At 45.6% G+C, this 23,839-nt stretch overlaps 1 protein-coding gene across 1 annotated transcript; it reads left to right on the top strand.

Annotated features, from left to right (window-relative positions):
• The first annotated feature begins 570 nt into the window (after positions 1 to 570).
• On the top strand, positions 571 to 4,807 carry LOC123444369 (probable glutamate carboxypeptidase LAMP1). Its single transcript, XM_045121064.1, has 12 exons — positions 571 to 1,704; positions 1,815 to 1,882; positions 2,147 to 2,228; positions 2,318 to 2,410; positions 2,500 to 2,655; positions 2,836 to 2,898; positions 3,017 to 3,104; positions 3,282 to 3,371; positions 3,463 to 3,551; positions 3,772 to 3,888; positions 3,989 to 4,129; positions 4,432 to 4,807. The coding sequence occupies exons 1-12, from the start codon at positions 679 to 681 to the stop codon at positions 4,612 to 4,614; spliced, it is 2,196 nt and encodes a 731-aa protein (XP_044976999.1). The 5' UTR covers positions 571 to 678; the 3' UTR covers positions 4,615 to 4,807.
• The last annotated feature ends 19,032 nt before the right edge of the window (positions 4,808 to 23,839 follow it).

The following is a 23,839-nucleotide window of genomic DNA, read 5'->3' as shown; positions in this document are numbered from 1 at the left end:
GTGCGTTAAAGGTGTGCGGGGGCTGCAATGACGCTGCGTCTAAGCTGCTGTGCTAACCGCTGCCTGCTGTGATCTGACGACCCCAACGTGTTGATCAGACGGAACATGCGCATGATTTTTCTAAGAATTCCTTCGGATGATTGTAGCAGCCACCTTTATTTATTCATTGAGAAATGAAAAAGGAAAGATTCTCTGTGTTTGGTTCTTTTATCAACATTTGCTCAAGGTAGTACTCCCTTCGTCCCAAAATAACTGTCTCAACTTTATACTAGAGCTAGTATAAAGTTATACTAAGCTTAAGACATTTATTTTGGAACGGAGGGAGTACTAGTTTTCTTATTTAGAATGGATCTAGATCCGGAGATAATAAGTTTATTTAAAGATGAATAGGGTCATCGACATTACTTTATTTGTCAGGTATACTCATATGCAGTTGAATTGTTGCGGTACCTAGCTCGTGGAGTCAGCACGTTGGCCGCGAGGCGATTTTCGTGGAATGGAAGGCACCAATGCGCCAAAAAGTATACGGCCGATTCATAACGCTGCTCGCTGCTGGACAACCGTCTGAGCACGACGCCGCCGAGAGGGGTGTGATGCCATGGTGGAGTCATCGCGACGACAATATATACATCGGCACACTGAGAGTGGTAACGTGTCAGTGCAGGCAGCAGCCGTAGAATGTCTGGCCACGGCAAGCAGCAGCCGCTCCTACGCCACCCCGCGGCCGCCGCCGGCGGCACGGGGAGGCGCAGGTTCCTCGCCTTCCTGGCCATCGCCGCGGCCCTGGTGGCCTCCCACCACCTCCTCCACGCGCCCGCCCCGTCGTCGCGCTACCACGCGCTCTTCCTCACCCTCGGCTCCAACGCCAGCGCCGCCGCGCACCTCCGCGCGCTCACCCTCCGCCCGCACGTCGCCGGCACCCCGGCCAACGCCCTCGCCGCCGAGTACGTCCGCGCCGCGCTCGCCTCCCTCTCCTTCCCCACCCGCGTCACGCCCTACTCCGTCCTCCTCTCCTACCCCGTCCACCGCTCCCTCTCCCTCTCCGCGGGGCCCGGCCGCGCCACCAAGTCCTTCTCCCTCACCCAGGACACCTACCCCAACGACCCCTACGCCGATGCGGCGGCGGAGGTCATCCCCACCTACTTCGCCTACTCCGGCTCCGGCTCCGTCGCCGCCGAGGTCGTGTACGCCAACTACGGCGACAGGAAGGACTACGCCTACCTCGCCTCCCGCGGCGTGGACGTCGCCGGGAAGGTCGTCCTCGCGCGCTACGGGGACATCCACTGCGAGGACATGGTGCGGAATGCTCGGGACGCCGGCGCCGCCGCGGCGATCATCTACACCGACGCCAAGGACTTCGGCGGCCCCGGGGCCAAGGGGAAGCGAAAGTATTTCCCCAAAGCGCGGTGGCTGCCGCCAAGCGGCGTTCAGGTGGGCACCCTGTACTACGGGAACGGCGACCCGACGACGCCGATGTGGCCGTCGTGCGCCGCAGGGGAGGACTGCGAGCGCCTGACCATGGAGGAGGTGGAAGGGAGCGAGGCGATGCCCGGCATCCCCGCGCTGCCGGTGTCGGGGAGGGACGGGGAGACAATCCAGAAGGCGATGGGCGGCGGCGTGGCTCCACCGGAGTGGCAGGGCGGCGAGGGCGCGCCCGTGTACCGGATCGGGCCCGGCCCCGCCGTGCTGAATCTCACATACATCGTGAGTGGGCCCACCCCGGCGTTCCTACAATCATGGGCCATCCCTTTCTTGTCTAGCCTGCATTACTGAGCAAGCACTCTCCTCTCATTTCTACGCCTTGTGACCCGCAGGGAAATGACACCCTCGCAACCATCGAAAATGTCTTTGCTGTGATACAAGGGAAAGAAGAGCCTGACAGGTAAATAATTTACAGTATTACTCCTATTCTTCCGTAGATTCTGACAGTCAACCCAGATAATGAAGTCAGTAGTAAATTAGGTGTTACAGCCCGAGTAGTTACTTTATCAACCGAAGCCAACCTGAAGGGTAGAGATTGCATTTTATAAGGTGATGGCTAGATTCTAAGTATGAAATTTTATACTGGGATCAAGCATCGGATTCTCCCTGAGGCATGCCCAAGCCAAAGCTCACAATGTTCAGTTTACCTCTGTATTTTCTGCAGGTATGTGATCATAGGCAACCATCGCGATGCCTGGACGTTTGGGGCAGTGGATCCCAACAGCGGGACAGCAGCTATGCTCGAGGTAATCAACCTTACCTATATCCGTTCTGAACGCAAGACATCTTTGATAAACAGAGGATAATGACCCAGTACCCTACTTTTTGTTTATAGATTGCAGAGAGGCTGTCAAAGCTAGAAAAGAAAGGATGGAGGCCAAGGCGAACAATCATCGTCTGCAGTTGGGATGCAGAAGAGTTTGCGCTGGTATGTTCTTGCTCGCGTGCGTGCTCTCAGATGCTTTGCTTATTTCTCAGGTGTAAGCGCTTAAAGTGTAGAAACATCCAATATCTCAGACAGGGTCTACGGAATGGGTCGAGGACAACATGGATATGCTTGCTTCAAGAGCTGTTGCTTATCTGAATGTGGACATATCAGTGTTTGGGCCTGGGGGTCTTATGCCCCGCGCAACCCCTCAACTCGATGAATTGATCAAGGAAGCAAGCAGAATGGTATTTACGCTCTGCTCCTAAATTCTTTATAAGCAATTGATAATCATGAAAAATATAACGTTAATTATAATCATAATTTTTCAAAGTCATGAGCAGCACTGAGTTAAATAATTATAGACCCATGTGCATTAATTCCAAATTTATTTATTTATTCGATCCTTCCTTCTTTTTTTCTTGAAGGTACCCGATCCTGATGATCCATCTCATACCTTGTATGACTATATGATTCGGCAAAATCCTCCGGTGGGTGCAGTGATGGAATGGTCATATACTTCTGTTATTGCGCAATGAATAATCATGAGAGCTTCATTTATTTGAAACATTATTTTTCATGCGCTGAAGTTTTAGTTCCTATCTTCAGATTGCAAGAGTGGCCGGTGCGGGAACAGACTTTGCAGCTTTTGTCCAGCATATTGGAGTCCCGTCACTTGACATGTCTTATGGACTATGTAGGTGAAAATGTTCTTGCTGACGCATAAGCCTAAAATACTCTGCTCCCTTTCGGTGCCATTGTTCTGATAAATTTGATTAAGAACAAAAAAACTGAAGGCTAGCAGACCATATCTTTACAGCTTGTATTAATGTCACTCCTCTAGCATCTGCTCTAAATATTGTTGTTCTTGCAGTTTCAGAGTACCCTGTCTACCACTCGCTGTACGATGATTTTGTTTGGATGGAGCGGTTTGGAGACCCCTTGTTCCACAGACATGTAGCATGTACTGAACGAGCTATCATTTCAAATTCAAAAAGTACAATCGGTGTTCCATTATATCGTTGACTAATCCATTTGACCACGTGGTCGTGCAGTGGCGAGCGTCTGGGGTCTGATTGCTTTGAGACTTGCAGATGATGAGATCATCCCCTTCAATTATGTCTCATATGCTTCTGAATTGGAGGTATCTTCTCTTCTGGCAACTGAGATTGGCAACTTTTAGACGCACAGGGTAAACCCCTGATTCAGTTTCATCACGCGAACTGAATCAGAATCATGATGTAGACTAGCTTCTTATTGATTGACACACACGTTATAATTAAATTATCATTAAGTGTGGCGTGTAGGAGTAGCTCCAACAACTGCTTGACACATGGACTGATGTGCCGTCTTGCTTACTGCAGGAGAGCTCAAAAGTTGTGGAGGAAGGATGCCGTGGGTGTGCCGTCAGTTTCACCCCTCTGCACAAGTCAATCAAGCAGCTTGAGAAGGCGGCCACGAAAATTCACATGGATAAGAAGGTACTACGTGAACAAAAATTCCACTGGAAAGCAGAATTGCATGACGTGTAGCTTTCACCGAAATTTCCAGCTAAAACGTCCACTTTCCTCGTGATAATAGGTGCTGCAAGCACAAAAGTGGGGCCAAAACACGAGGGAACGCACACTGAAAGTTAGAGAGATCAACGACCGATTGATGATGGCGGAGCGAGCCTTCACCAACCGAGAAGGGCTCGCGGGGAGGCCGTGGTACAAACACATGGTGAGTAGTACTCCCTCTATAAACTAATATAAAAGTGTTTAGATCACTATTTAATGATCTAAACACTTTTATATTAATTCCTTCGTCCCAAAATAAGTGACTTAAAAATGACTCGGTTTTATACCAACTTTAGTATAAAGTAGAGTCATTTTTGAGTCGTTTATTTTGGAACGGAGGAAGTAGTTTACAGAGGGAGCAGTAGGCAGTATCGACGCAGCAAGCTTGTTGCATACTGCTTGTCTGACCCCTGGCCTGAAGTGACTCTGAAACTGACAGCGGTGATGGTTTCCCTCCCTTGGCAGATTTATGCGTCGTCGGACCAGGACGACTGGGGCACCAAGGCGTTCCCCGGCATCGTCTCAGCGATCGCCAACGCGCAGAAGCTCAACACGTCGGAGTCCTGGCGGCTGTTGCAGCACGAGATATACAGAGGCGCAAGGGCCGTGTCCAAGGCCTCCGCAGTCCTAGATGGTAGGTTAACATGAAACATCAGCACAGAAAGGAGTTTCCCATGTTTACTGGTTCAAATAAGGAGAGGGGGAGAGAGAGAAAGAAAGAAAAATCGACACTTGGCTCATAATGATTGACGAATCACCGAAAGTCCTATTCTGTTCCTGAGCTCAAATGCTCCCTGGTATACAAAACATTTATCAAAGTTCATAAAAAAAACATTTTTTATTGTTTTTTTTATTTACTGTTTATGTGGGAGCATTTGTGCTCGGGAGCAAAAACTCCATGTCCAAATCATCCCCTTGTTAATTATCTCTTGAGAGTAACAGCAATAAGTTGTCGACGGCCCCTTTCGCCATCACAGTGTAGCACATCAAATTGATCAGCATAAAGAGTGTGTCGATGAGGCCATGGATCTCTCTCAGTTTATTGGCGTGGTGCCCCACCAGAGATCCTGATTCCGCAGGATCAGCCTGCACGCAAGAAAATCTGACGACCGTGCAGTTTTATATGCAAGAACATCTGACGACCGTGCAGATTTATGATTTTTCCGAGTGAATCTGGCAGCTGGTTCGTCCGTTACTGGACGGTCATTGTCCCGCGTAGAAGTAGAATATCCCGGCAATCAATCCCCTAGGAAATGTTAAGAATACATCAAGAAATAGGGTGCACGCGAAAGATTCCATGAGAGCGACGTGTGCCAGTAAGGGTTGATCGTACCCCTTTATTAATCCTCAGATACGTGCCAAGTTACAGAATGGCTCGAACACCTCACCTTCATGTCCAGCTTCGAGGGGTCGGCTATTATGTTGCTTGCTTAGAGCATCTTCAATCAATAAAAGATGCAAGCTCGAATATGTAAAAACAGAAGATGTCAAATATGCATTTTTAAAATGTGTTCTTTACATCTTTACAGAGTATCAACTCTAACAAATGATGCAAACGAAGATGAAAAGTACAACTTCAATAGGTGATGCAAAATGAAGATGTAAACAGCCGCATAATTTGAAATAAAAACACTCCGAATTAAAACTTAAAAATTTTACATGTCCATAATATCAAATTATTACATAATTAATTAAATTCACAACATAAAATGCAACACAAATACAATAAACTTCTTACACAATACAACAAACTATAAAATTAGATGGCTCTTTCACCATGCCATTTTCAATACTCCTTCGTTAAATCCTTCTAAAGATCGTGTACATCGGAGTCTTTAACTTTATAGTATAACCTTCATGAAACGTCTGATTCACTCCCTTTTGCTCACTAGCATAATGTGTACGCTCATAAGATCATAGTAGGTGTAGTATAAATCATGTCCACGCTCATTCTTCATAATCATGTTATGCATGATCATACAAGCAGTCATGACATACCAAAGTTTTTTTATCTGAGAATCTAGTTGGTCTTCGCACAATAGAAAATTGGGATTGCAAAATCTCAAATGCCCTATCGACGTCTTTCCTAGCCGTCGTGTGTACATTATAAAATATGAGTTCTTTCTTACCTTTGAGTTATTGGATAAGCTTGACAAAAGTACTCCACTTCGGGTAGATCCCATCTGCAAGGTAGTACCCATAGTTGTATGTGTGCCCATTTGCTTCAAATGTTATCAACGGAGCTTCTTCATTGACTAACTTGGCAAAAAGAGTTGATCGGTCGAACACATTGATGTCATTGCAAGATCCAGTCATCCCAAAATATGAATGCTAAAATCATATTTCATGATCGGCAACTGCCTCAAGAATGATAGTGGCATCCTTCCCATGATCCTTAAATTATCCATGCCCTGCTTTTGGACAAATTTTCCACGTCCAATGAATGCAATCCATGGACCCTAGCGTACGTGGGAACCCACGGGATTTTTTCATCTCCAAAAGCCTCCGAGTGTCCTCAACATTGGGTGCTATCAAGTACCGTGGACCAAACACTTCTACCATAGTCTTTGCAAATTGTTTAACATAGAAGATAGAAGTACTCTCTGCCATCGTCAAATTGTCATCAATGTAGTCTGTCGGAACACCATAGGCCATCATGCACAAAGCGGCAGTAACCTTCTACTCGGTGCTATGTCCAAGCATCCCGACACAATTCCTCCTCTACTCGAAGGACCGGTCATATCGCTTCAAGAAATTGGAAATGTGGATGATAAAATATTTGGACATTCTAAACTAGCGTTGAAAGTACCACTCTAAGAAAACGAGTGGTGTAGCAAACTAGTTGTGCATTAACCTCTCGTCCGCCTCAACCCGTTCTCTCCAGATGAACGCATGGCCAAACACGAAATAATTATGCTTTGACTTCTTCCTCCTGTGAATCGCCACTAGCATAACAATTCCTCTTCGTCGGTCAAATCAAATTCCTCATCGAAGGAGGAATCGTGCACGTAAGAGGAGTCATATGAGCTCATCTACAATATCAAAATCACAGTAAAACTATATTATCACGGCTGAGAAGGATTCAGTCGACGGGATGGGCGCCAATTTGGTGGTAACTTGCGCAATTGACAGCAACAACTTGGCAGAGGAGATGTCGAAAGCTTGCGCAATCAACGGTGTGGCTGGCCGGCTTCACGCGGAGGGAAGAATGGCAGTGAGGCGCACTTCCCTAGCTCCGGTGATAGTTCAAGGCTAGCTCGTCCATGACCGTGTCATCCATGATCACGCCGCCGAAGCCATTGTGGCACATGACCTCTGGTGATGCAGCAACCGAAATTGAACCGGCGACTACAGGGGAAAAGCTATTGCTACTCCGACGAGGCAGGCGGGCGGATTCGCAGAGGGGTAGGAGGCGGATGGGCGGGTGGCGACATTATCGATTTTAGGCAGAATCGTCCGGCGGCAGGGGCACATGAAAGGCGAATGAAGGCAGTTGGGCAGTTGGCGCGCGATCGGTCGTTTTACATCTCATGCACCCGAAGATGTATATTTTTATCATGAGGTGTTGTATTTCGCATCTCCGAAAGGCGGAGATGTAATTGTTTTTTGCATCTACATCATATATGAAGGTGGGTCTTGGGGCCTCAGAGACACAAAAGTTAGTTATTTTTCTATCTACATCTTCTATTGGAGATGCCCTTATAGCCTATCCAAAGCGGACCTTTAATGTCTGCATACGTCCATTCCGATCGAGCGATTCGATCCATTTTGTTATCCAACACGATGCCTCATCCATGAACCGGTTCGAGCGCCCGTTTTTGTGATAGCCCTAATGCAATTCTTCCCTCCTTTGTAATCTTTCCTCGTATGGTAACCTTGGCATGTTAATGAGATGTGGTGATCCTAACATTGTGTCATCATTTCATGTGCATAATTCTTCATGCATTGCATTTTTTTTTCTTATTTTGTTGTTGTTGTGTTGATGTGGGTGAACTTATTGTGATGTGCAAGTGTTAGGTGTGGGTGCAAGAAGTGCATGTAAAAATCCACAAGTTGCACCGTGGGAAAAACCCCTTCTCTTCTCTCTATTTTAATGTTGTGGCAGATTTAAAAGCTTCCATTTTTCTCCATTAAAAATGTTCTTATTTTCCTAAAAATCTTCTTATTAAATGTGGAGGCAACCTATGTGATTTTCTTTTATTTTCTCTTTCGGATTATTTAAAAACAGAGTCATATTCCTTTTAAAAGGCATTTAATTTTTACTCTTCAAAAAATAATTTTATAAATTGGTACATGATGTAGGATCCCAAAATTATTTTTATTTTTGTTTAATTCCTTTTGTATTTTCCTCTGGCATTATTTAAGAGCTAGCTTTATTTATTTTTTCGCAAGGTTTTTCTTCCTGAGAGAGAGAGAGAGAGAGAGAGAGAGTAGGCCCATCGCGTTTAGTTTTGGACCAAGCCCACCTCCACATCTGTATTCGTCCTCCTCGCGTGCGTCACCTCCCGTACGAACCACCAGACCATCGCCGATCTGGGTTTTGCTCGATCAGACGGCTCCAAGCTCGTGGTTCGAGGCTATTTTGCCGCCCCAGCGCCTCCTCCGTGCCCTAGTCTATCTTCCCCCCTCTCTTCCCTCTCGCACCGTCAGGAGCGGCAGCAGGGCGCCGCCGCCACCATGGGAGGCTTCAGGCCAAGGTCGTCACCGGAGTAACAACGCCTCCTGTCGTGGGAATAAACCTGACAATAGAGGTGTAGGGTACGAATGGAGAGGGCAGAGTCCTAGCTACTGCCAGATTGTATGCAAGATGTATGAGTTCAGGCCCCTCTCTTGGAAGTAATAGCCCTACGTCTCAGGTGCTCACGAGCTCTTGCGGAGTGGTTAAATGTGGAGGCAACCCCTCTGGTTTTCTTTTATTTTCTCTTTCAGATTATTTAAAAACAGAGTCATATTCCTTTTAAAAGGCATTTAATTTTTACTCTTCAAAAAAATGCCCAATTTAATTTTATAAATTGGTATATGATGTAGGAGCCCAAAATTATTTTTATTTTTGTTTAATTCCTTTATATTTTCCTCTCGCATTATTTGAAAGCTAGATTTATTTATTTTTTTCGCAAGGTTTTTCTTCCTGAGAGAGAGAGAGCAGGCCCATTGCATTTAGTTTTGGACCAAGCCCACCTCCATGTCTGTTTTCGTCCTCCTCGCGTGCGTCACCTCCCATACGAACCACCAGACCACCGCCGATCTGGCTTTTGCTGGATCAGACGGCTCCAAGCTCGTGGTTCGAGGCTATTTAGCCACCCAGCGCCTCCTCCGTGCCATAGTCTCTCTTCCCCCTCTCTTCCCTCTCGCACCATCAGGAGCGGCAGCAGGGCGCCGCCGTCGCCATGGGAGGCTTTGGGCCAAGGTCGTCACCGGAGTAACAGTGCCTCCTGTCGTGGGAATAAACCTGACAGTATAGGTGTAGGGTATGAATGGAGAGGGCAGAGTCCTAGCTACGGCAAGATTGTATGCAAGATGTATGAGTTCAACCCCCTCTCTTGGAGGTAATAGCCCTACGTCTCAGGTGCTCAAGAGCTCTTGTGGAGTGGTTTTTGTGTAATATGGGGGTGTGAACCCTTGTGCCAGAGGGGAGAGGTGGCTTATATAGAGTGCGCCACCTCTCATCAATACCTCAGCATCTAAGGGCTCGATCAATATGAGTTAAAGATATACGTTAATGATAACGTAAGTGGGTAATAAATGCTACTAAAGACCATTGGTTGAACGTGTGTCCGTTTACAGTCGTGGGTGACTTCTGATCTTCAGTACTGACTGGAATCTTTCCGGGTGCCATTGGGTTGTCGAGTGGATGTAAATTTAATCCGAGTGGTTTCGTATCGAGTGACTTTTAAATACCATCTTCATCCAGTCGGAGTCTTCTGTGTGGCCTTTGTCCTAATAACGAGGTGCCCTTGGGTAGGACATATAGGTCAGGCCTATGACCCTACCCTAGGTACATATCCTCATCATTATCCCCCGAATGGATCGGGGTTAGAGTGAGGAAGGGGTCGACATGAGTTCTTGTTGAGTCGCTCCGATCTTTGTCCTTCTCCTTAGATTGACAAAACTTTCGGTCGACTGAATTCTTCGTCATTTGCCTTGATCAAGTCTGTTCTGAAGTTTGCCCGAGTGGTTTCGGATGCTTGGGCTTACTCCGAGTGACTACGGGTATCTTTTGCTATGACTGATCATTGCGGCACGTCCAGATCTTCCGGGATTTGAAATTTCGGTTTCCGCGCGCCTCGCGGTGATGACGCAACTGTCACGCAAGTTGAGCAACGACGCCTCGATTATTGTGCCATCATCATCGCCACGCGTCACGTCTCCACTGATATCGAGATACATTGAGATCTGGAGGTCCCACCACCCGGTGACTGATACGTCTCTAACGTATCTATAATTTTTTATGGTTCCATGCTATTATCTTGTCAAACTTTGGATGTTTTGTATGCCTTTTATATCTTTTTTGGGACTAACTTATTAACAGAGTGCCAAGTGCCAGTTCTTGTTTTTTCCGTGTTTTTGACCCTTTTCAGAGGAGGATTTTAAACGGTGTCCAAACGGAATAACACTTCCGAAAAGATTTTTTCCGGAACAGAAGATACACACGAGACATGAGAACCAAGGCAGAATCCACCAGGGGACGCCACAAGCCCCCTAGGTGCGGCCAGGGGGGGCGTGCCTAGCAGGCTTGTGGGCCCCCTGTGGCTCATCTGCCCTACCTCTTCCGCCTATAAATTCCTGAAAAATACAAAACTGTGCAAGAGATCCACAAAAATAATTTCCCGCCGCCGCAAGCTTCTGTCTCCGCAAGATCCCATCTGGGGCACGTTTTGGTGTCCTGCCGGAGGGGGGATTCGGATACGGAGGGCTTCTTCATCAACACCATGACCTCTCCGATGATGCGTGAGTAGTTCACCATAGACCTTCGGGTCCATAGGTAGTAGCTAGATGACTTCTTCTCTCTCTTGGATCTTCAATACAAAGTTCTCCATGATCTTCATGGAGAACTATCCGATGTAATCTTCTTTTGCGGTGTGTTTGTCGAGATCCGATGAATTGTGGATTTATGATCAGACTATCTATGAATCTTATTTGAGTTTCTTCTGATCTCTTATATGCATGATTTCATATCCTTGTAATTCTCTTCGAGTTGTGAGTTTTGTTTGGCCAACTTGATCTATGATTCTTGCAATGGGAGAAGTGCTTGGTTTTGGGTTCATACTGTGCGGTGACCTCACCCAGTGACAGAAGGGGTAGCGAGGCACGCATCGTGTTGTTGCCATCAAGGGTAAAAAAGATGGGGTTTTCATCATTGGTTTGAGTTTATACCTCTACATCATGTCATCTTTCTTAAGGCGTTACTCTGTTCGTCATGAACTCAATACACTAGATGCATGCTGGATAGCGGTCGATGTGTGGAGTAATAGTAGTAGATGGAGACAGTATCGGTCTACTTGTCTCGGACGTGATGCCTATATGTATGATCATTGCCTTAGATATCGTCATAACTTTGTGCGGTTCTATCAATTGCTTGACAGTAATTTGTTCACCCACCGTGATATTTGCTATTTTGAGAGAAGCCTCTAGTGAACACTATGGCCCCGGGTCTACTTCACACCATATTTTTAGCCTTTCGCTTTTACTTCGTTTCACTTTCCGCCTTCACATCTCACTTTGCAATCAATCTTGAAGGGATTGACAAACCCTTTACAGCGTTGGGTGCAAGCTCGTTTGTGTTTGCGCAGGTACTCTAGACACTTGGCTTGATTCTCCTAATGTATTGATACCTTGGTTCTCAAACTCAGGGAAATACTTACTGCTCCTGTTCTACATCACCCTTTCCTCTTCAAGGGAAAAACCAACGCAAGCCCAAGAGGTAGCAGAAGGATTTATGGCACCGTTGCCGAGGAGGATCAAGTTCTAGGTGAAGCTCATCCAAGTAAGTGTCGCAAACTCATCTCTTGCATTTAATTTTTTTCCTCTCGTTTTCCTCTCCCCCACTTTTGAAAAACAAAAATTTACAAAAATATTTGCCTTTTTCGTTCGCCCTTTTCTCTCGTTTGCTTTCTGTTCGCTTGTGTGCTTGTTTTCTTGGTCAAGTCACCATGACTGAAAACACCAAACTTTGTGACTTCTCGAATACTAATAATCATGATTTTATTAGTACTCTGATTGCTCCCGCCACTAGTGCGGAATCATACGAAATCAATGCTGCTTTGCTGAATCTTGTTATGAAAGAGCAATTCTCCGGCCTTCCTAATGAAGATGTCGGATCCCATCTTAATAGCTTCATTGAGATTTGCGATATGAAAAAGAAGAAAGATGTGGATAATGATGTGATTAAATTGAAGCCTTTTCCATTCTAGTTTTCATCTTTGCCCAAAAATAGTATTGATTCTTGGAATAAGTGCAAAGATGCTTATATATCCAAGTATTTTCCACCGGCTAAGATTATCTCTCTCCGTAATGATATCATGAATTTTAAGCAACTTGATCATGAACATGTTGCACAATCTTGGGAGAGGATGAAATTGATGATTAGAAATTGTCCCGCTCATGGCTTGAGTCTTTGGATGATTATACAAATCTTCTACGCTGGTTTGAATTTCGCTTCTAGAAATATCTTGGACTCCGCCTTAGGTGGAACGTTCATGGAAGTTACATTAGGAGAAGCCACAAAACTCCTAGACAATATCATGACAAACTACTCTCAGTGGCACATGAAAGGTCACCTACTAGTAAAAAGGTACACGCTATAGAAGAAATTAACTCGTTGAGTGCTAAGATGGATGAGTTAATGAATTTGGTTGCTAGTAGAAGTGCTCCTTTAGATCCTAATGATATGCCCTTGTCTTCCTTGATTGAGAGTAGTAATGCGAGCTTGGACGTTAATTTTGTTGGTAGGAATAATTTTGGCAACAACAATGCTTTTAGAGGAAACTATGTTCCTAGGCCTTTTCCTAGTAACCCCTCTAATAACTTTGGCAACTCCTACAACAATACTCATGGAAATTACAATAAATTACCCTATGATCTAGAGAATAATATCAAAGAGTTTATCAACTCGCAAAAGATTTTCAATGCGTCCATAGAGGAAAAACCACTCAAAATTGATGATTTGGCTAGGAGCGTTGATAGAATGTCTATTGGTATTGATGCTTTGAAAGTTAGATGTGCTCCTCCCAAGATCAATATGGATGAAACTTTGAAAGCTATGCGTGTTTCCATGAGTGAGAGCAAAGAAAGAACCGCCCAAATTCGTGCTAGACATGAATGGCTTAAAAAGGTGTGTTCTCGTGATAAGAATCACGAAGATCTTAAAGTGCTTGGTGTGACTCCCATTGAATCCTTGTTTTCTAGTGCCAAACCTAATGATGATGGGGCTGGATATGAATCCACTTTGGTTGAAAAGCGCCCCAATGATTCGGAGTCCATCTATCTTGATGCTAAAAGCATGGAAAGTGGAGTAGAAGAAATCAAAACTTTGAGTAGTAATGAAATTACTACTTTGGATTTCAAAGAATTCAATTATCATAGTTGCTCCTTGATTGAATGCATTTCCTTGATGCAATCCATGCTAAACTCTCCACACACTTATAGCCAAAACAAGGCCTTTACCGATCATATCGTCGATGCTATGATAAAATCGCTTGAAGAGAAACTTGAGTTGGAAGTTTCTATTCCTAGAAAGCTTCATGGTGAGTGGGAACCTACTATCAAAATCAAAATCAAAAACTATGAATGCAATACTTTGTGTGATTTGGGTGCTAGTGTTTCCGCGATTCCAAAGTCTTTATGTGATGTTCTAGGCTTTAATGAGATTGAGGATTGTTCTCTTAATTTGCATCTTGCGGATTCTACTGTCAAGAAACCCATGGGAAGGATCAATGATGTTCTTATTATTGCAAATAGGAACTATGTACCCGTGGATTTCATTGTGCTTGATATTGATTGCAATCCTACATGCCCTATCATTCTTGGTAGACCTTTCCTAAGGACTATTGGTGCTATCATCGATATGAAGGAAGGGAATATTAGGTTTCAATTTCCTTTAAAGAAGGGCATGGAGCATTTTCCTAGAAAGAAAATAAGGTTTCCTTATGAATCCATGATGAGGGCTACTTATGGTTTGAGCACCAAAGACGACGATACGTGATTTCATCACCTTTTGCCTAGCTAAGGGCGTTAAACAATAGCGCTTGTTGGGAGGCAACCCAATGAATTTATTTTTTTCTTTCTATTTTGTTGCGTCCACACCATCATAATTCTGTTATGATTGTGTTTTTTGTGTTTGAGCCAAGGAAAACCTTTATGACTAGTTGGGTGATGGTTGTTTGATCCTGTTGGAAAAAGATAGAAACTTTTCGCTCACGAAATTATTTTTCATTTTTATTCAGAAAGAGATTTTGAGTTGATTATTTTTGCTGCCGGTTGATATGCTTTTTTCCAGGCTGTATTATTTTTTCATAATTTTTGAGGTACCAAAAGTATACGAAGTATACAGATCGCTACAGACTGGTTTGTTTTTGACAGATTCTGTTTTTGTTGTGTTGGTTGCTTGTTTTGATAAAACTATGGATAGTATCGGGGGTACTAGCCATGGAAAGTGAGAATACAGTAACCTAACACCAATATAAATAGAAATCAAGATTGCTACAGTACCTAAAGAGGTGGTAGTTTGTTTTCTTGTGCTAATGATATCACGAGTTTCTGTTTAAGTTTTGTGTTGTGAAGTTTTGAAGTTTTGGGTGATGTTCTCATGGATAAAGGGATAAAGAGTGGAAAGAGCTCAAGCTTGGGGGTGCCCAAGGCATCCCAAGCCAAATTCAAGGACAACAAAAAGCCTAAGCTTGGGGATGCCCCGGAAGGCATCCCCTCTTTCGTCTTCAATCCATCGGTAACATTACTTGGAGCTATATTTTTATTCACCAGATGATATGTGTTTTGCTTGGAGCGTCTTGTATCATAGGAGTCTTTTCTTTTTGTTGTGTCACAATCATCCTTGCTGCATGTGACAGCCCGATGCCGACGTTCCAGAAGATTCCCCTTTTCTTTCCATTTTCGTCGTGTGGGTATTTTCATTTGTAGCATCATCATCGCATCATGCGCATCATCAACATTGCATCGGCATCCCGTTGCCGCCCGTTTTCAAAACTTGCATCCGTTGTTAGTTGCCGGTTCTCGTCGTTGTCCGTTCTGAACCCGACCGCACTCGCACGCGCCCGCGGCATCGTCGAAACCTTGTTTTTAAAGTGTGCGTAAAACTTTCTCTGACCGGGTTGAGATTTGACGTGCGGTTTTATTTTATATAAGTAGGCCGCCTGTCAAATTTCGTCGCGAACGAAGTCCATCTGGTACCCGAACGGTCGACCGTAGCGGCACCGTATTCGGTCTACCGTCGGACGTCTGTCGGTGTTTTAAAATTCGTGCCGCGCCGCCCATTCTCCCTCTCGTCTCCGGATATCCCCTCTACACGGTCGCGTACCCATTCCCGCGTGCGGAATCGTCCGAATCCGACCGCACGGTTGGATCCGGAACGGAATTCCGGTTAACCTAGCCCCCCCCCCTTTGTCTATATATAGATCCCTCCTATTTTTTTGGCAGACAACCCCCTCTCTCCTCGAAATTCATGCCACCTACCCGAAACCCTAGCCTCCCACCTGCTCTCCCTCTCCTCCCCAGCGCCGTCGACCCACCAGGCCCAGATCGGGCCCGGCCGAGCCCATCGCGCCGTCGCCGCCATGGCCCGAGCTCCCTGCTCCCGGGCCTCCCTCCCATGGCCGCAGCAGCATGCCCGAGCCCTCCTGCCCGCGCCGCCACACCTCCTTCGCGGGAGCCCCTCACCGGCCGCCGCCCCGCCTGCCGGAGGATCACCGGAGTCCCTCGCCTGCCATGCCAGCCGCCGCCTACGACCTCCTGTCAGCCGCAGCAAGCCGCCGCCATGACAGTCGGCCGCACCTCGCCCTCCTCGCGGGATCCCGCAGCGCCTCGGTTCCCCGGCCGCCTGCAGCACCCTCTGCCAGATCCAGCTGTTGCCTGCTCCTCTCGCCGCCCTGCGCAGGCGCCGCCAGGCCCCGTGCCCTCGGGCACGGGAGGGAGATCGACGAGGAGTTCCTCGTTCCTTCGCTCGCGTTGACCGCCTCCCCAGCAGGCCGGATCCCCCTCTCGGCTGGGCCCCGAGCCGGCCCAGTCAGGTGCCGCAGCGCCTCCCCAGGCCCAGGCCTCGGCCGGCCTCATCCACAGTGCCCTCGAGCCGGGCTGGCCCAAGGTGAGCCACTCCCTCGCCCCAGCGTTTTTTTATTTTATTCTATTTAATTTTCGAATTAGTGTATTCAGGATATATAGTAATATTATTTTGCTCGTAACTTTAAATCCGTAAGTCGGATTGCGATGAGTTGTATATGGTTTTGGCGTAGAATAAGATTATCCAACTTGCATATTAGTTTGACATCGTTTAGCGTGCCGTATTCCTAGAATAACGTGCTGTTTTAATAGGATACGTCCCGTATTTAATTTTCGCGCAAGTCCGGTTTGCTCGGATGCCGTAGTACAAATGCCCATGTTTTAGGAAGCATTATTCCATGTATTTTAGAGCGGTCATTGGTATTTTTACGTGTAGGGATGGCCGGTAGTTTATTTTACCGTGTATAGGTTATTTTCCCGCATATTCGTGTGGCATTATTTTGTTGTGCAACCCCACATATTTTATATGTTTTCGGGGTAGAAAAATCCATTGGAGTAAGTTGTAGCTAAGTTGCCATTTTGTTTAATTCGTAGGATTTATTCCGTGCCTCGTTTGAATTAGTTGTCGACTAGGGAATTGTTCTTGGGTGTTTAGACTAGCCTCTGGTATTTTTAGTTGCAATAGAAATGCATGTTTAGGTGTGTTTTGATTGCCCTCAAGTTGCTAGAAATAGTGCTGTTTTAGACGTGCTGAAATATTTCTAAGTCTGGAATCTTTTATTATTTTGTTGCTGTCTTGTCTTGCTTCTACCTTTTGATATGTAGCTCTTTTGAGGTTGGTCCAATGCAGTAAGTTGTAGCCCTTGTGTTTCTCTAGCATGCTGTAAATTTTCATGCCATTTGGGGTTCCGTAGCTATAGGTTTTGCTGCTGTCAATATAGCTTCAGATCAAAAACTGCACTTTCATGAGGTGTGATTTTCACTAAGTCTGAAATAGTGTGTGAGATGCCATTTTGTGTCTTCTTTTCCTAGTTCTCATTGCTACCATGCTAGTTGTTGTTAGTTGTTTGTAGTAGTGCTTCTTGCCCTCTTACGTGCCATGCCTTGCTTGAGCATATCGGAGTTGTGTAGCCATAGTTGTGGGGCGTAGAAAATGCTATGTGGCTGATTTTGGCAGATTGTAGTGTTTTCTTGTTTTGCTCGTAGTTTTTGAACCGTATCTTTGATTTGATCGTGTCCTATATGAAACTTGCTTAGGATCTCGTATAGTTTCACTTTCTCTTGCTGGTTGTAAGTCTTGAAGTGCTCGTGACCGTCGTTGCACACATTTTGCATTCATGCCATCATATCTTGTGGTGCTTGTATCTTTTAAACCGTAGCTCCGTTGGATATGTTCTTTATGTGTAAATTGCTTGCCTTGACGCGTAGAATCACGTGAACCTATTTGTTCTGCTGCTTTACAACTAATTAAATGTGTTAGTTCAGATCTGGACATAATTGTAAATTAACATGTGAGGTCGTTTCGGAGATGCTATATGTCATTTCCGACCTCATTAAAAATGCCTAGATAGGTAGATTAATTACGCTTCACCTCTTGCCATGTTTAACCACATTTAATATTGCCGTGTAACTAATCGGGATAGAACTGAATAATTAACGTGGAGTTTCGTCAATGTGCAACTCGTTGCATATTGAACTTCACTTAATGTGTAGTGTCTGTTTGTGTGAATTGTCATGCCGTGACTTACATGTATTCAGCTGCTCATGCATCATTTGTGTTGTGCATCGTGTGGTGAATTCCGTGTGTTGATTTGTGTTTCCGGTTTGCTTCGTCTCGATAGAGTTCCGCAGCGTGACGGATTGTGAGGACCCGGTCGACTACGTCGGTTCGTCTGCTTCACGGAGGCATCCTTCTTCCAAGCGGGATCTCAGGCAAGATGATCATTTCCCCAGATACCATTACTATCATTGCCATGCTAGTTTGATCGCTTCTATCGATTATGTCTCGTTGCCTACCACATGTTAAACATCAGCCTCTCAACAATGCCATGAAAACCTTCAACCTGTTCAACCTAGCAAACCACTGATTGGCTATGTTACTGCTTGCTTAACCCTGTTCATAGCGTTGCTAGTTGCAGGTGCAGTTGCTTCCATGTGAAAGCATGGGTTCCTTGTTGTATCACCATATTTAAATGCTATTTAATTTAATGCACCTATATACTTGGTAAAAGGTGGAAGGCTCGGCCTTTCTAGCCTGGTGTTTTGTTCCACCTTTGCCCCCCTTAGTTTCCGGCTACCGGTGTTATCTTCCATAATTGAGCGCTCCTAACATGATCGGGGTTGTTATGGGGACCCCCTTGATAATTCGTTTTAGATTAAAGCTGGTCTGGCAAGGCCCAACATTGGTACTACATTTGCCTAATCACCTAATAAAATTGCATAGGTACTTCCCGGGCCCCGAGGATAATTTAATAAACCCCCGGGCCAGTGCTCCTCATGAGTGTTGGTCCAAAACAGAGCACTGTGCGGGTCCACTGCGAGGAAACTCGAGGTTTGGCACTTGTACGCGTCGCTTATCCGTCGTGTCCTGAGAACGAGATACGCGGCTCCTATCGGGATTGTCGACACGCCAGGCGGCCTTGCTGGATTAGTTTTACCTTTGATGAGATATCTTGTGCATCGGGATTCCGGTGATGCTTTGGGTAATCTCGGAGTTGAGGTTTTCCACTAGGGAATCCGACGAGATCGCGAGCTTCGTGATTGAGGATTTCTATGCGGCTTGTGGTAATTTGTGATGGACTAGTTGGAGCACCCCTGCAGGGTTAAATCTTTTCGGAAAGCCGTGCCCGCGGTTATGTGGCAACGTGGAAACTTTGTTTAACACTGGTTCTAGATAACTTGAAGTTAACTTAATTAAAAAGTTGCCAACTGTGTGCGTAACCGTGACTGTCTCTTTCGTGAGTTCCTTCTCCGATCGAGGACACGATGGGGTTATGTCTGACGTAGGTAGGTGTTCAGGATCATTCATTTGATCACGAGTAGTTCACGTCCGTTATGCGTAGATCTTCCCCCTCTTATTTCTTGTACTCGTAAGTTAGCCATTAAATATATGCTTAACCGCTGCTGCAACCTCACCACTTAACCTTACCTCACCCATTAAGCTTTTCTAGTCTTGATACCTTTGGAAATGAGATTGCTGAGTCCCCTGTGGCTCACAGATTACTACAACACCAGTTGGAGGTACAGGTAAAGGTTACTTGCCGCGAGCGCGTTGATTGTTCATTTGGAGTTACTTCTTCTTCTTCTTCTTCATCGATCTAGGATGGGTTCCAGGCCGGCAGCCTGGGATAGCAAGGATGGACGTCGTTCTTATTTTTCTCGTTTGTTTTCGTCCGTAGTCGGACCCTGCTCTTACTCTTGATGATTATGTAATATACTTATGTGACTCTGATGTAGCATGTGGCGAGTGTAAGCCAATTCTTTATATATATCTCTTCTTCTCAGTACATGTACTTGTAACGACATCCATTCTTGCGACACGACGAGGTGCGCTTCTATGCCTGACGAGGCCCTCGTGGCAAATTGAGGATAGGATCGCATTTTGGGCGTGACAAGTTGGTATGAGAGCAAGGACCGACCTAGGTGCCCCCTTGATTGATCGAACTTGGCCGAGTCGAGTCTAGTGAAAAACTACTTTGAGTCTAGTTATATATCGGAGAGTAGGATTCTTTTTTCTCCTCTTCTATGCTCTGGTGAGGAATCTTGACGTAATAATTTAATTCTACTCCTCTTCTCACTCAAAAAAATTTTAGGATCACGCGGATATTTTTGAGATCTATATGATGCCGATGTGACGGAGTTCTGTCTTGGTGCCTCCTATGTGCGAAAGAGGCCAAATAAAAAAAAGAGAGAAAAAGAGAGAAGGGACAATGCTACTATCTTCTCCACACTTGTGCTTCATATTAGCACCATGTTCTTCATGATTGAGAGCCTCTAGTTTTGTCACACCATATACTAGTGGGAATCTTTATTATATAACTTGGCTTGTATATTCCAATGATGGGCTTCCTCAAAATTGCCCTAGGTCTTCGTGAGCAAGCAAGTTGGATGCACACCCACTAGTTCTCCTTTTGAGCTTTCACATACTTATAGATCTAGTGCATCCGTTGTATGGCAATCCCTACTCACTCACATTGATATCTATTAATGGGCATCTCCATAGTCCTTTTATACGCCGAGTCAATGTGACCATCTCCTCCTTTTTGTCTCACAACTTCCACCACACTCTATTCCACCTATAGTGCTATATCCATGGCTCACGCTCATGTATTGCGCGAGAGTTGAAAAAGGTTTGAGAAAGTAAGAGTGTGAAAACAATTACTTGGCCAATAGCGGGGTTGTGCATGATTGAAATTAGTTGTGTGGGGATGATGGATCATAGCCATACTATATGATTTTGTAGGGATAACTTTCTTTGGAGTTGTTATTTCGAAAGTTCATTATTATCTTGCTAGTTTGCTTGAAGTATTATTGTTTTCATGTCAATAGCAAACTATTGTTTTTAATGTTGCGGATCTGAACATTCATGTCACATGAAAGAAGTTACAAAGGACAACTATGCTAGGTAGCATTCCACATCAAAAATTCAGTCTTTATCACTTCCCTACTCGAGGACGAGCAGGAGTTAAGCTTGGGGATGCTTGATACGTCTCCAACGTATCTATAATTTTTTATGCTTCCATGCTATTATCTTGTCAAAGTTTGGATGTTTTGTATGCCTTTTATATCTTTTTTGGGACTAACTTATTAACTCAGTGCCAAGTGCGAGTTCCTGTTTTTCCGTGTTTTTGACCCTTTTGAGAGGACGATTTTAAACGGTGTCCAAACGGAATAAAACTTCCGAAAAGATTTTTTCCGGAACAGAAGATACGCACGAGACGTGAGAACCAAGGCAGAAGCCACCAGGGGACGTCACAAGCCCCCTAGGCGCGGCTAGGGGGGCCCGCACCTAGCAGGCTTGTGGGCCCCGTGTGGCTCGTCTGCCCTACCTCTTCCGCCTATAAATTCCTGAAAAATCCAAAACTGCGCGAGAGATCCACGAAAATACTTTTCCGCCGCCACAAGCTTCTGTCTCTACAAGATCCCATCTGGGGCACTTTCTGGTGCCGTGCCGGAGGGGGGGCTTCGGATACGGAGGGCTTCTTCATCAACACCATGACCTCTCCGATGATCCATGAGTAGTTCACCATAGACCTTCGGGTCCATAGCTAGTAGCTAGATGGCTTATTCTCTCTCTTGAATCTTCAATACAAAGTTCTCCATGATCTTCATGGAGATCTATCCGATGTAATCTTCTTTTGCGGTGTGTTTGTCGAGATCCGATGAATTGTGGATTTATGATCATACTATCTATGAATCTTATTTGAGTTTCTTCTGATCTCTTATATGCATGATTTCATATCCTTGTAATTCTCTTCGAGTTGTGGGTTTTGTTTGTCCAACTTGATCTATGATTCTTGCAATGGGAGAAGTGCTTGGTTTTGGGTTCATACCGTGCGGTGACCTCACCCAGTGACAGAAGGGGTAGCGAGGCACGCATCGTGTGTTGGAATTATGCCCTAGAGGCAATAATAAATATAGTTATTATTATAATTCCTGTATCAAGATAATCGTTTATTATCCATGCTATAATTGGCTAGCCAGTTGATCAAAGATAGTCAGGGTCTTCTGACTATGTACAAGGTGTTGTTGCTTGATAACTGGATCACGTCATTAGGAGAATCACGTGATGGACTAGACCCAAACTAATAGACGTAGCATGTAGATCGTGTCATTTTGTTGCTACTGTTTTCTGCGTGTCAAGTATTTGTTCCTATGACCATGAGATTATATAACTCACTGACACCGGAGGAATGCTTTGTGTGTATCAAACATCGCAACGTAACTGGGTGACTATAAAGATGCTCTACAGGTATCTCCGAAGGTGTTCGTTGAGTTAGTATGGATCGAGACTGGGATTTGTCACTCCGTATGACGGAGAGGTATCTTGGGGCCCACTCGGTAATACAACATCACACACAAGCCTTGCAAGCAATGTAACTTAGTGTAAGTTGTGGGATCTTGTATTACGGAACGAGTAAAGAGACTTGCCAGTAAACGAGATTGAAATACGTATGCGGATACTGACGATCGAATCTCGGGCAAGTAACATACTGAAGGACAAAGGGAATGACATACGGGATTATATGTATCCCTAACACTGAGGTTCAAACGATAAGATCTTTGTAGAATATGTGGGATCCAATATGGGAATCCAGGTCCCGCTATTGGATATTGACCGAGGAGTCACTCGGGTCAAGTCTACATAGTTCTCGAACCTGCAGGGTGTGCACACTTAAGGTTCGACGTTGTTTTATGCGTATTTGAGTTATATGGTTGGTTACCGAATGTTGTTCGGAGTCCCGGATGAGATCACAGACGTCACGAGGGTTTTCGTAATGGTTCGGAAACGAAGATTGATATATAGGATGACCTCATTTGATTACCGGAAGGTTTTCGGAGTTACCGGGAATGACGAATGGGTTCCGGGTGTTCACCGGGGGGAGGGGGGCAGCCCACCCCGGGGAAGCCCATAGGCCTTGGGGGTGGCTCACCAGCCCTTGGTGGGCTGGTGGGACAGCCCAAGAAGGCCCTATGCGCCATAGATAGAAAATCAAAGAGAAAAGAAAAAAAAGGAGGTGGGAAAGAAGAGAAGGACTCCAGCTTCCAATCCTAGTTGGACTAGGATTGGAGGAGGACTCCTCCTCCCTTGGTGGCGCAGCCCTTGGGGCTCCTTGAGCCTCAAGGCAAGCCTCCCCTCCCCTCCTCCTATATATATGGAGATATTAGGGCTGATTTGAGACGACTTTTTGCCACGGCAGCCCAACCACATACCTCCACGGTTTTACCTCTAGATCGTGTTTCTACGGAGCTCGGGCGGAGCCCTGCTGAGATTAGATCACCACCAACCTCCGGAGCGCCGTCACGCTGCCGGAGAACTCATCTACCTCTCCGTCTCTCTTGCTGGATCAAGAAGGCCAAGATCATCGTCGAGCTGTACGTGTGCTGAACGCGGAGGTGCCGTCCGTTCGGCACTAGATCGTGGGACGGATCGCGGGACGGTTCGTGGGACGGTTCGCGGGGCAGATCGAGGGACGTGAAGACGTTCCACTACATCAACCGCGTTTCTTAACGCTTCTGCTGTGCGATCTACAAGGGTACGTAGATCGGAAATCCCCTCTCGTAGATGGACATCACCATGATAGGTCTTCGTGCGCGTAGGAAATTTTTTGTTTCCCGTGCGACGTTACCCAACATTGTGTTGTTGCCATCAAGGGTAAAAAGATGGGGTTTTCATCATTGGTTTGAGTTTACCCCTCTACATCATGTCATCTTGCTTAAGGCGTTACTATGTTCGTCATGAACTCAATACACTAGATGCGTGTTGGATAGTGCTACTGCGACAACAGACCTTCCCTGGTACGGCGCCAGGAATCCTGCTGCTACGGCTACGCCTTTAGGGACTTCCTTGGAAAATATGCAAAGGATTTCCCCGCAGCCTTGGAGCCTTGCGTTGGTGTTCCCTTGAAGAGGAAAGGGTGATGTA

This window comes from Hordeum vulgare, chromosome 3H, assembly GCF_904849725.1.
Source record: "Hordeum vulgare subsp. vulgare chromosome 3H, MorexV3_pseudomolecules_assembly, whole genome shotgun sequence".
NCBI lineage: Eukaryota > Viridiplantae > Streptophyta > Magnoliopsida > Poales > Poaceae > Hordeum > Hordeum vulgare.
The sequence above is the reverse complement of the archived record's forward strand: the minus strand, read 5'-3'. Positions and strand labels throughout refer to the sequence as shown.

Coding starts and splice junctions, on each gene's coding strand:
- LOC123444369 (XM_045121064.1), top strand. CDS start 679: ATGTCTGGCCACGGCAAGCAGCAGCCGCTCCTACGCCACCCCGCGGCC. Junction 1,705..1,814: donor TGCTGAATCTCACATACATC/GTGAGTGGGCCC, acceptor TGTGACCCGCAG/GGAAATGACACCCTCGCAAC. Junction 1,883..2,146: donor GGGAAAGAAGAGCCTGACAG/GTAAATAATTTA, acceptor TATTTTCTGCAG/GTATGTGATCATAGGCAACC.